At 41.7% G+C, this 13,159-nt stretch overlaps 1 protein-coding gene across 1 annotated transcript in view; it reads right to left on the reverse strand.

Annotated features, from left to right (window-relative positions):
* The window catches only part of RYR2 (ryanodine receptor 2 (cardiac)), an 814,526-nt gene that overhangs the window by 483,040 nt on the left and 318,327 nt on the right, over nt 1-13,159 (reverse strand). Inside the window, exon 17 of the mRNA XM_006895387.1 lies at nt 11,751-11,846. Within this exon, the coding sequence (XP_006895449.1) occupies nt 11,751-11,846 (96 nt within the window). The remainder of the gene's footprint in view (nt 1-11,750; nt 11,847-13,159) is intronic.

Raw genomic sequence — 13,159 nt, forward strand, 5'->3', positions numbered from 1 at the left:
CAATTAAAACAGACATTCGGATGGCGGGGGAAGAAGAACAAACTGGGGAGGAGGGTAGAGAGAATGGTGCAGCAATGAAGGAATGAAAACCCAAAATCCCTGTAAATGTTCATTAAAACTAATAAAATTTAATAATAATAAAAAGAAGCTGTCCTAACAGATGAAATATGTTCTTGATAATAAGTGCAAAGAAACACTTTAAAAAAAACCAGAGATTCCCACAGGTGACATATCCACCCTCAGATCTAACCGTGCACCTGCCTCACAGCAGGCCCATTCAGTAGGTCATCAAGTATCTTAAACTCATGTTCTCAAGGGCTACACACAGCAGCAAATCAATGGATCAGACTCCCACACTAAAGATTAAAGATTCAGTTACATATTCCTGATTTCTTCTTTTGATTTTCATGTCCAGATAGATGCCAACTTTGCCAGTCTAAATACTTAAAGGTAGTTGAGGAGTGCAACTCCCAGCTAAAAGCTTATGTGTGCATTTTTTTTTATTATTCATGTTCAATGAACACTTACAGAGATTTTGGATATACATTCATTCGTTAAGAACCTATTTGTGACGCTCTCAACAAGATTGTCTGACACAATGACTGTACAACCTATTCAAGTTCAGAGATGATGAGGATGGCACAGTGTAGGATGCGGTTCCAACCGTTGCCCATAGGGTTGTTGTACGTATTAGTTTGCTTGTCCACAGTCAACAATGATGTACAATATTTGTGCCTGCTCATAGGCAATTACAAGGACTTTACCTTCTTTCTAGGCTGCAAGGAGCAGCTACCCTCCCGACGGACTTGGAGCAAAGCCAGTGCATTTTAATCTCTGATAAGAGCCAACAAGTCACTTCCAAATGGAACATACATGATGTCATCAGACTCTTGCAATATGTCACTGACATGCTCATCATTAGAAGCCAGATGGGCCCCAGGACCTAGGACCACCTTTCTTCCTTTTTGTCCTGATGTCCAGTGATGGTCAGGGGGGGGTGTGAAGTGATAAGAGAGTGGTCTTCTCTCATCTGGAATGGCCAATCAAAGCCTTGGCCCTGATACCATGGGAACATGACCAGATAAAAGGGGATAGGTTCTGGCCTCTTTCTGTCACTAATACTTCTGTGCCCTTATCGGGCAGCATCTTTTTTTTTTTTTAAGACAACTTGAGAAACCTTTGAACTCCTTGCTGCTTAAACCTCTGTTTCTTATGTTACCTGAACAAAACCTGTGCTATTTCTGTTACCACTGAGGAAAAAAGGATCTCTGGTGGCTCAATGGTAAGGACCCGTACCACCAAACTAAGGACACCAGCTGCTCCGTGGTAAGATAGACAATCTCTTCCTGTGTGATTTACTGGGTCAGCATGGGTGAGTTCCAGCTCACCAGGGCACAATACTAACAAATTAGGGAAAGAAGGGAGACAGGGAAATTTGTCTGTAGAATAAAAGAAGTTTGCATGCAGACCATCAGCCCTGAATCACACAAAGAGAAAAATATATTGGCCATGGGGTACCGACATTACTCTGCCTCTTCTCCATGTGAGTTAAATATTGTTCTATCCATTATCTGTGAGTGTCGTGTCTTTCTTAGTGACCTTGGAGCCTGGTTGAACAACTAAAAGGCTGAACAACATTATAAAAGATACTAAAAGGCATAATCAATCAAAAGGAAAACTACTTTGAGAAGACTGGGATAATTCATTGAACAAGCAGAGAAATTTCCATGAATTCAGCTTCAGACAGGAGTCCTAACCTTTGAACATGAACCTCAAATAGATCAAAGATACTAATTTCTGAATCTCACTGAGAACAAGACATAGTTGAATTATTTGCCAAAGCTTGATGTAAGAAATACTTACCCCCATAGACTTAATGTATAAACAAATGAAAAATGTAAAAATTCATTCATTGTTATCAAGTCAGAACCAGCTCATAGCTGACTCTTCACAGCTGGTTTCTATCACTGTGGACTGTGCAGGTGATTCCCCGTCTTTCTCCTTGCAAACCTTCAACAATACTAATACACATGTCATATTAATGACATTGTTCACCATGACAGATTGAGAAAAGATAGAAACTGCCAATGATTTCACTTACCTGGATCACAGTATCAGCAATCAAGAAAGAAAAACACATTGCACAACGGGAAAAATATATTGTCAAGGACCACTCCACAGTTCTACGGAGCAAGGATGTCAGTTTAAAGGCTAAAGTTCAATTGATGCCCCCCATGGTCTTTTCAAATTACGAGTGGGATAGACTTAAGATCAAATCTTGGTTCCGGTGGACTTGATTTAATTTTCCTCAACTTCAGCTTAAACTTGCATATGAGTAGTTGGCGGTCTGTCCCACAATCAGCACCCAGTCTGGTTTTCACTGCTGATATTGAGCTTCACCAGTGAGTCTTCCCACAAATCAAATTGATTCCTATGCATACCATCTGGCGAGATCCATGTGTATAGTCTGTGTTTATATTTCTTATAAAAGGTATTTGCAATGAATAAATCATTAAATGTCCAGAACTCTATCATTCTATTTCCAGCCTCATTTCTCTCACCAAGCCCGTATTTTCCAGCTACTGAGCCTTCTTCTCTGTTCCCAACTTTTGCATTCCAGTCACCCATTATTATCAATGCATCTTGACTGCATGTTTGATCAACTTCTGACTGCAAACGTTGGTGGAAATATTCTATTTCCTCCTCTTTGGCTCTAGTTGTTGGTGCATATATTTGAATGATAGTGGTATTCACTGGACTTCCTTGTATGCGTATACATCTTGAGGAAAGGACAACCAGGGTGGTCCCTGAAATAAAGGATATGAAGCTTCACCTCACACATTTTGGGAATATTGTTAGGAGGACCCAGTCTTTGGAAAAGTGCATCATGCTTGGATGGGTGGAGGGTCAGAAAGAGGAAGACCCTCAACAAGATGGACTAACAAAGTGATTGTAAAATTGGGCTCCCATGTATCAGAGATGATTAGTATGGCATAGGACAGGACAGATTACAGATAGACTGTTTCTAGGGTTGCTATGGGTCATACTCAACTCAAAGTCACATACCAATAAACAACATTCACCTTGACCGAGAGCTCTGGTGGCCCAGGAATAGGGAGCTGGGCTGCCAACTCAGGAACACATAGTTTCAACTCACCTGGTTTTCCATGGCAAGAAGATGAGCAATCTCCTCCCATGCAATTAATTACAACTACTAAAAACCCTCTAAAGGGTCTGATAGGAGTCAGTTGAACTGAATGGCAATGAACTGAGTTGATTCAATGGCCCCTAAAAAGAGCAAATTCAAGATTCTGGTATCTTTGACTAAATTTTCAGTAAATGTAGCTGGTGCCACCCATTTCTTTTAGTCTTGTTGCCAAGAAGATGATTGTTCATGGAGGCAATTAGCCATGCATTCCAGGCCATCCTTATATATTCAACTTTCTCTCTTCCTCTCTTGCTCCAGCATAGAGATCAACTGTTGTGATTTGCATGGCCAAGAGCATGCTTTTTGAAAATTTTTTTATTTTATTTTTCTTTTTTTTTATTGGGAAAAAACATATTGAGGGTACAAGGAGGTGATGGTTGGGGGTAGGAGGGTGAGGATGGGCAGGGATGTAGTTGCAGAGCTGCACAGTTTGGTCGGGTCGGGGGAGCAGGCGAAGGAAATGATGAGGGTCCAGTGGGGACCAAATGCTACAGAGGAATGACAAGTATTTTCTAATAGTAATTAAACCAGCTGTCTTTTGATTTGGGAATTGGATGCCGACTCTCTGGCTTCTTCATGCTGAGCAGTGGCATAGATGTAAAGGGGGGAAGGGAGGACACTTTATCACCTTACTGGTGGTCTTGGGTTACAGTTGCTTGCCTTCTTGCTCTGTTCAAAGATATTTTCCTGTCATTTGCTACCCTCTGGACTGTAAAGTGTTTTCCCAGGTGGGTCCAGTGGGGATGGCTTGTTGAACCCAGAGGCTCCATCCTCCTTTGCTTCCTTAGCTGTCAGTTGTATTTCCTTTTGTCCCTTGGCACTGGGTTCGGGTCAATTCTGGAGTAAAAGTCAGAGTTAAGGTTACCTATAGGAAAGGGAGCAAACCTTGTGAGTTACAAATAGAAGGGCTTTGAGGGTGTTGCTTTCAGGTTTACTGGGGGGGAGGGTGGCAGAAGGTGGCCTAGGTAACATTCTCTGGATACCCTAGGAATTCTTTTTTTCTTCTCCTTCCCCACCCAGGGGTCAGATGGCACAATCTGGGGACTGAGGAGCTCACCCTGAGGGCCGCGACGGCTCGCCCTGAGCCGGGGGCCGAGGGCCACCCATCCCGAGCAGGGCAACACCCCCCAGGAGCTGGCTGGTATACTCTACCTCCAATTGCCCCTACCCTAGTCTGGTCCCCTCGCCTGACTGAGGACTCTGTGGTCAGGGATAGTGTTTCCAATTCCAGCACTGCCACTTTTACCCTCCCTAAAGTGGTCATACTATATTTTAAAGTAGGTGTCACTGCCCTCCCCCTTTATATATGATAATGGGAACCTGAGAATTGTGAACAGACTCCCCCCAGGTCTAACCATATTTTGGTAGAAGCATTCAACAGAACAAAATATGTGGTGCAGTTAGGATGTCGGTCCTCTTGTGCATGCTGCCACTGTCATCAGACTCACAGTGACTTTCAGCAATCCATTGCATAGGTAATCATCCTCTTTGGCCTTTCCAATGCATAGGTAATCGTCCTCTTTGGCCTTTCCAATGCATAGGTAATCGTCCTCTCTGGCCTTTCCAATCTACGTATGGTCAACTGATTTTTGACAAGGAGATGAAATCAGTTAAGTTTGGAAACAACAGCCTTTTTAACAAATGGTGTTGGCAAACTTGAAAAACTATCTGCAGAAAACTCTAGCAAGATCCACACCTCACTCCATACACAAAAATCAACTCAAAGTGGATCGTGGACCTAGGTCTAAAACCAAGGACTATAAACTTCATTAAAGAAAAGCTTGGAAGAACTCTAGAAGTCCTAATCCAGAACATAAACAGTCTCCCAAGCATACTGGAAAATCTACAACCAGGAGAGAATAAAACAGATGAATGGGACCTTCTAAGAATCAAATCCCTATGCACATCCAAAAACTTCTCCAATAGGGTAAAAAGGGAAGCTGCAAATTGGGGAAAAAATAGTTGGTAATGACAAGTTAGATAAGAGACTTATATCTAGAATTTATAAAATACTTGAGCACCACAACAAGATAAAGGTAAACAACCCAACTGAAAAATGGGCACAGGACATGAACAGACACTTCATCATAGAAGACATTCAGATTGTCAACAAACACATGAAGAAATGCTCAAAATCCCTAGTTCTAAGAGAGATGCAAATCAAAACGACTATGAGATATCATCTTACCCCAGTAAGAATAGCAAAATTTAACAGAACAGCAAACATCAAATGCTGGTGAGGTTGTGGAGAAACTGGAACCTTTTTTCACTGTTGGTGGGGATGTAAAATGGTGCAGCCACTATGAAGGATGTATGGCGCTTTATCAAAAAGTTGGAAATAGGATCCAAGATGGCAGCGGAGGCAGAGACAGCGTGGTGAGCTGCAGGAGCAGCGAACCACTTAAAACAGGGCCATTATGGCCTTTCACAGACTTCAGCTTATTGATAATTGAACACTTAAACAGTTGATGACTGGCCCTCAGTGAAGATCGAGGCTCAACAACAGGAATTCAAGGATTCCCAAGGAGAAATGGGTGAGTCTCGTGGCTCCCCCCCCCCCCACCCCCCCCGCAGAGCCTGAACCGCACCGAACAGCCGCTGCCGCTCCATGAGGCTTCCACAGCCGGAACGAATGGATTCCCTCACCCAGGATGGATGCTGGCCACCGGCCCTCCTCAAGACTGGTACAGTGAAGCCACCACATTGCCGCAAGATGGACTTGGTCTGGAGAGAATTCTTGGAGCCAAGATGGCGGCTGTGGGGAAAGTGGGCGCCAGCACAGGAGGGGCCGCGCACCCGCCGAGCGCCTGTGCGGCGGGGTGGGGGTGGGGGCGCTCCCCCAATGGCCCCCCACGCTGGGGGGGCCATGCGCCTCCTGAAGGCTTCCTGCACTGGGGGGGGGCGTGCACCCCCACTGGCCGCCTGCATAGGAGGTGGGGGATGGGATGCATGTCTGCCATCTGCAGGTTTGGGTGTCCTTGGGCAGGCCAAAGAAGACAATTACCTATGCATTGGAAAGGCCAAAGAGGACGATTACCTATGCATAAGAGCATGCTTTTAAGACTCAAGATGCTATACAATCAACTAAGAAGCAGGACAGAACACTGCATGTGTCATTAAGGCAATTAAGTGGTATGTTCCATGAAACCATGACCCTAAACCCTCAAACACATGAAACCAAATCCCATGAGGTGCTTGGCTATATGGATGTAGCTCAGTAGCCAATCAAATCTATCACATCAACTCTTGCCAATTTCACTTTTTATGGGTATGCAACTTACTGACAACAAGAATCTTACAACCTGTACAGTGCCACTTTATTCCCTGTGGTATTTCCCCATCCCCATAACCGAAGATTCTACTCCATGAGCAACAGCTCTCTTTATCCCTCTCTCCTGCCCCGGTTAAGCACTAATAAACTTTGATTTCTATGCATTCGCCCCTGCCCCCATCCTTTAGAGACATGAGATCATGAGCTACTTATCCTTCTATGATTTATTTTTTTCATGTAGCATAACACCTTCAAATGCCATGCATTTTTATAGTGTATTTCCAGACTTCAACTCTCTGGATGAAGAGCATTCTACAGTTTGTCCATTCAATTTTTTTTAAACCATTCATCCACTGATGGGCATTTAAGCTGTTTCTACTATTTAGCTATGGTGCATGGGACTAACGCGGACACTGGTGTCCAAGTCTCTGAGTCTCTCTTTTCAAGTCATTAAGGTAAACATCTAGGAGTGGGTTTGAAGAGTCAAATAGTAGTTCTTGGTTTTTTCAGTAATTCAAGAAACTGTATTACAACTATATTTTAGGCACATACATTAGTTACCTAGATCTATATATTGAAACATAATTATAGTATTTCATTAAGTGAAAATTAATTTTTAGAATATGTGATAGGATGACAGGCTCAAACTCACTGCCATTGCTTCAGTCCCAACTTAGAGTGACTTCATTGGTTCCGAGGCTGTAAATCTTAGAGAGGAAATTGCCTATGTTTCCTCACAGACCTGCAGTGGCTTCAAACTGCTGACTGCTTGGGTTCAGACCAACACATCATCACCCACTATGCCACCAGGACCAACACCATCTTTGCAACAAATAAATGTGCGTGCACACACACACACACACACAACTGTCAATACTATTTTGGAAAATAAACTGCTACAAGTCTGCTTTCTTGATTTCTCTTTCAATGGGCCAGGAAAAAGGATTTACACCCCCTCCCATCCGCTGGAGCTTTCCAACAATTCTGGAAACTGAGGAATAATTTATCCACTTCGGAAATCAAGTCTATCATCTTCTTGTCACTAATTTGACCACTATTTCTTCCTAGAAGTTAATAGTTTTTTCCTCATTCATTATAATTTGACTGTTCCCAGTCATCGTATCAGTACTGACGTTTGTGTGGGCTGTCTGGTTGATAATGGACTCACAATAACCCCATGTGACAGAGCAGAACTGCATTCTTGGCGGTAATTTTTATGAGGCTAGATGGTCAGGTCTTTTCTTCTGCACTGTGATTGGTAAGTTCAAGGCATAAAACTTTGGTTAAATGTGAGGTATTTACAAAAGTCCAAAATGAAGGTTGCATAATGGAGTGTACTTGGGTGGGAAGGGGGAGGGCAGGGGGCTTGTACACCAATGAAGGAATTTTTCTTTTACTTTTCAAAGAGAAGAGTGAATGGGGGGGCAGGGAGAAAAGTGCAACAATGAATGGAAATTCAAAATCTCTGTAAATGTTCACTAAAATTAATAAAAATTTTAAAAAGCTAAGTAAAGATATTCACACAGAATCATTCTTAGATGATTTAACTAACAAGGAAGAAAAGGGAGAATGGAAGGTAGAGAGGAATCAAATTAGAGAAATTAGATGATGGAAAACAATACAACAAGGTGACTGGTGGATAAAAAAAAAGTGACGTATTTATCCAAAGCATTACTTCTTCATGTTAACAATATTCTTCTTGGTGTGCATCATCGAGTCAGAACTAACTCATAGCTCGCCCCCTGGGAGCTTTTTAGAGACAGTTATACTTGAAAGGGAGGAGATAGCCCATCCTTCTCTGGCAGACTAGCTGGTGGACTTGCCTTTAGGACTACAACACAGCTTCTGGCCATTGGGCCAAGACAGCCTCCTAATTCTTGTACTTGGCACATTACAACAATCTCTAGCTCTACTTCTGTCCAACAATTTAGTAATATCTTAGAACTCACTATGATTAAAATATTCCTTTAAGAGTATCAACTCTGAGACTTTTCTCTGTGAACTGATGCACCCCCTACAATCATGCACTTCACCAGTCCTGTCCCTATATGCATCTTTATGTACCTCTTTCTGGTTCTCCCACTCCAGTTTCACATGCCACCCTGTCTGACATAAACTTGACACTCCACAAAAGAATGTCTTCTTTTTATGTTCTTTTATTTCTGCTCTCTCATAGATGCTGATCTAGTTCTGCAGCCCTCATTGTGCCATCATAACTTCATAGGACACTGATATCATTTAAGGTTGATCCCACTGACACCCAGCTACTCCACTTTGTCACTGTTGCTTGAAAGTTCACTTTGCTTTATCCTTATGCCATTTAACTGCTTTCAACCCTGCTCTGCTCACCAATACCACTCTGATTCCCCTTTGTTTTTTACTGCCACAGGCAATCAAGCTACTCATATATTGTGATAATTCTATTATTTTGCCAGAATTACATTTTCCAGGTATCTACTGTTAGGGACCTCTCCAGGGTCCTGAAGAGCAGTGGTGTCACTCTGGAGACTAAGGAGTGTTTGATACAGGCCATGGTCTTTGCAATCCCTTGTTATGTATCAGAGAGCTGGACAATGACTAAGGAGGATAGAAGGAGAATTGATGCCTTTGAGCTGTGGTGCTGGAGAAGAGTATTGAGGGTACCATGGACTGCCAAGAAAACAAAAAGATTCATCCTGGAGAGGGTTAAACCAGGCTGCTCCTTGGAGGCAAGGATTCTGGGGCTTCATCTGACCTACTTTGGACATGTTGTAAGGAGGGACAGGTCCTTGGAGAGGGACATCATGCTTGGGAGGGTGGAGGGACAGCGTAAGAGGGGAAGACCCTCTATGAAATGGATTGATTCAGTGACTGGGGTAATCAGGATGGGTGTGTCAGAGGCAGTGCGATTGGCACAGGATAGAGCAGGGTTTAGGGCTGTTGTACATAGGGTCGTTGTGAGTCGCAAGTGACTCGATGGCACATAACAACAACAGCAACAACAACAATCATCTTGATTGTAGACTTCATCTTACTTGGATCTCAAAATCAATACACTTAGTACCAGAAATCAGGAGATCCAGAGATATATTGCATTGGGAAAAATCTGTAGTCAGGGACCTCTCTAAATTATTAAGGAGCAATGAGTTTAAAGACTAAGGTAAGCCTGATTCAGGACATGGTCTTTTCAATCACTTGCTATACATCTTAGAGCTGGACATTGAATAAGGATGACAGAAGACTGATAACTTTGAGCTGTGGTGTTGGAGAAGAATGTTGAATATCCCATAGACACTGAGAAGAATAAATAGATATGTCTTGAGGATGGTTCAGGCAAAGTGGTCCTTGGAGACAAAGATGGCAAAGCTTCATCTCACATAATTTGAACATATTGTTAGGAGATGGTATCATGCTTGAAACGGTGGAGGATTGGTGAAAGAGAGGAAGACCCTCAAGCCAGGTAGAGTGACACAATGACTACAACAAAAAGTTTGAGTTTGTCAAAGATTATGAGGATGGCATTGAATCAGACAGCGTTCAGATCAGTTGTATATAGGGTTGCTATGAGTCATACTTGATGACACCTAACAACAATAATACACAATCATCTAAACTTTAGAGGCTCTCATACTATTAAAGATTGCCCACCCTTCTTAATTCTTTCTGGCTAACAGAATCTTTATAATGTTTGAAGATTCTGCTACAAAGTCACACTACCAGTTAAGTCCCATGTTCACCTCACTGTCAAATAACTGTTGTGATGGGCTATCTAAACCTTCTGATCATCTCTTAAAACCTCTCATGTCTAAATCCAAATTATTCTGATCAAAATAATATTTTTGTTTCATTTTTAGTTACCTTACAGTGTAAGCCACTACCTCAAATTTCAAAATAATTTATCCTATTTAACATAAAAAGCCCCAAGAGAACATATCCCACAACAGACTCCCCTTAAGATGTTATTATCAGATATTCAAAACTCATCATAAGCATTTTAATGACAGACATAACATGGATTTCATAAAACAATGCAGTTTTGTTCTCCAAATGAATCCATATTTTAAAAAACCCTAAATACTTGGCAGGAAAAATTATTTTGTTTGAAGAATCTATGTGTGCCCCAGAGTCATGGAATGATGCTTGACTGACCACAGCATTTTCTTAAATTCCTCCAAATGTTAACTAACAAATACCACTACTAAACATCTACTCAATGCCACATGGTGTATAAGGTAGTGAGAACACACAGATAAATGAAATTGAATATTTGTCTTTGAGAAGTTTAATACTAGTTTAGAAGACTAAGAGAAAACACACACAGACACACACACACACACACGTGTGCACGCACACACCAGCAGCAGTAGTGCTACAGAAGGGCAACTAATGAAGATCTGTGGAGGGCAGGGTATTGGGGTTCAGGTGTCACAAGGACACCAGTCCTGGTGACATCACCAAGGCAGGCTCACTCTCTGACCACCAACCACATCCAGCTCAACATAATGATCAGACACAAATGTATCAGATTTATTGTCTAGGAGTGGTCATGGATCTCAATCAACTCCAGGGCTATGGAGGTTGGGTCTATTATGATTTTTACTATGATAACAAACTGTTTACTATTATTTGTTGTTATATATTGTCAAGTTGGCACTGATTCTCCACCAGATTTTCAGAGGCAGTAAACGGCATTAGAGGAGATTTTCCATCTTTATGCTGCAGGGCAGCTGGTGGATTCGAAACATCTGCCTTTGGATTAGCAGCACAACTGCTTAACAAGAAGCCACAAAGGCTCCCTGACTTTTTAAATAGTATTTATTAAATCCCCTTTCAACAAAATACTGTGCAATACTATGGAAAACTACTTTTTTTTTCTTCTCTCTAAAGGTGCCTGAATGATTGCCTGGATCTATAGAAAAAAGGAATCTTGAAATGTGTAGTTTTTGTTTTTTTTATCAGGAGTAATTTGGGAAAACAATGAGAATTGTAACTTTTGTTGCCCTCAGAACTTCATCATTAGACTACAAAAAAACCAAAAACAAAAACAAAAACAAACCACCAAAAACAAAACAAAACAAAAGACAAATGAACAAGAGACTCCCTACATGCTTATCAAAAAAGTCTGTGAAACAGTGAACATATGAATGATTTTTCTGATAAAGGCAGTATTAAGCATGTTAAGAGCAAAGCATTCCAATTTCACTGAACTTCAGCATTTGTGTTTACATTGTCAAGGACAAGGGACCTTGACTGGTAGGTACGTGGTTACATGGAGCTCCAGAGGAAGCATACCGGAGGAAGCATCTAGTCTCTCCAGCCTGCTGATCAGCCAGTCCAGGGAGCTGGAGAACTGAGCACAGTTTTTGCGATTTCCTCTAATTAGAGCAGCTGCAAAACACAATAAAAACACATTTCACAATTACATCATTGTTTTTGCTTCATTTAAAAAAATCAAGGCAATCTAAAACTGTCTCTTCAAGGACAAAATATTTAATACCTAAATTTAATACCTAAAACATACACAAATACACACAGAGAACTAATACATTTAAACGCAACTGAAGAAGAGTTGTGAATAGCCTATAGAGTGGCAAAAGAACAAGTAGATATGTCATGGAGAAAGTGGCTCTTTGGTGGCAAGGATGACAGTGCTCCCCTCAGCATACTTTGGGCATGTTGCCGGGCGAGACTATTCCTTAGAAAGGGACATCATGCTTGGAAAGGCAGAGGGTCAGTAGAGGGGAAGACAACCCTCAACCACATGGTATGGCACAGTGATTGCAGCAATGGGCTCAAGTGTGTCAGAGATGATGAGGATGGCACAGGACAGGACAGGTTGCAGATACACTGTTGGTGGTGTTACTATGAGTCATACTCGACTCACCGGCACTTAACAACAACAGCAGCAGCAAAACACAAATTGATATTTATTCAAGGGAAAGAAAAAACATGCATTTCAGAAATTAACAGCGAAGTAAGGAAAGGAAAAACCCACTTCCCAGGAATTTAATTTGGATTCTAATGTCTCATTGCCTTTAATTAGCCATGAGAGTTAATTAGCCTTAAGATTAAGCCATCATTGTTTAATCACCCTCAGGTTCCATTTTCTCACCGCTAAATGTAGAACTTAAAAGTATCTCAGTTTTCCTGAAAGTGTTCCATGAAGTATTAGGGCCCTCAAAGTTAGAAGTAAGTGTTACATAAGAAAAAAAAAAAAGCATTAGGGAGGGGGAGCTGATGGCCAGGAAGTTAGAAACCTAGCTTTGTTTTTCACCTCTATCTATCTTCTCCCATGCACAATATGTATTAGACTCTTAGAGGTCTGCCCCAAATCCAAGCAAACATATTTTAGCTTTCCTTACTCTACTTTTAAAGCTCTGGTGGCCTAGTGCTAAGAAGCTGTGCTTTAATCCCAAAGGCATGCAGTCTGAATCTGTCAGCTACTCCTCAGGAGAAGGATGGGCTATCTCCTCCTGTGCAATTTACTGTCTCTGAAAACCTGCTGGAGGATGGTACATAATAAGAATAAGAACAACAACAACAATACTGCTGTTTACATTTGACTAAAGAATCTACACTATGATGCACGCCCATGTTTATTGCGGCTTTATTCACAATAGCAAGGAGTTGGAAACAACCTAAGTGCCCATCAACAAATGAATGGATAGAGAAGCTGTGGTATATTCACGCAATGGAATACT

Source organism: Elephantulus edwardii, unplaced genomic scaffold (genome assembly GCF_000299155.1).
Source record: "Elephantulus edwardii isolate Elephantulus edwardi_28Jun2011 unplaced genomic scaffold, EleEdw1.0 scaffold00166, whole genome shotgun sequence".
NCBI lineage: Eukaryota > Metazoa > Chordata > Mammalia > Macroscelidea > Macroscelididae > Elephantulus > Elephantulus edwardii.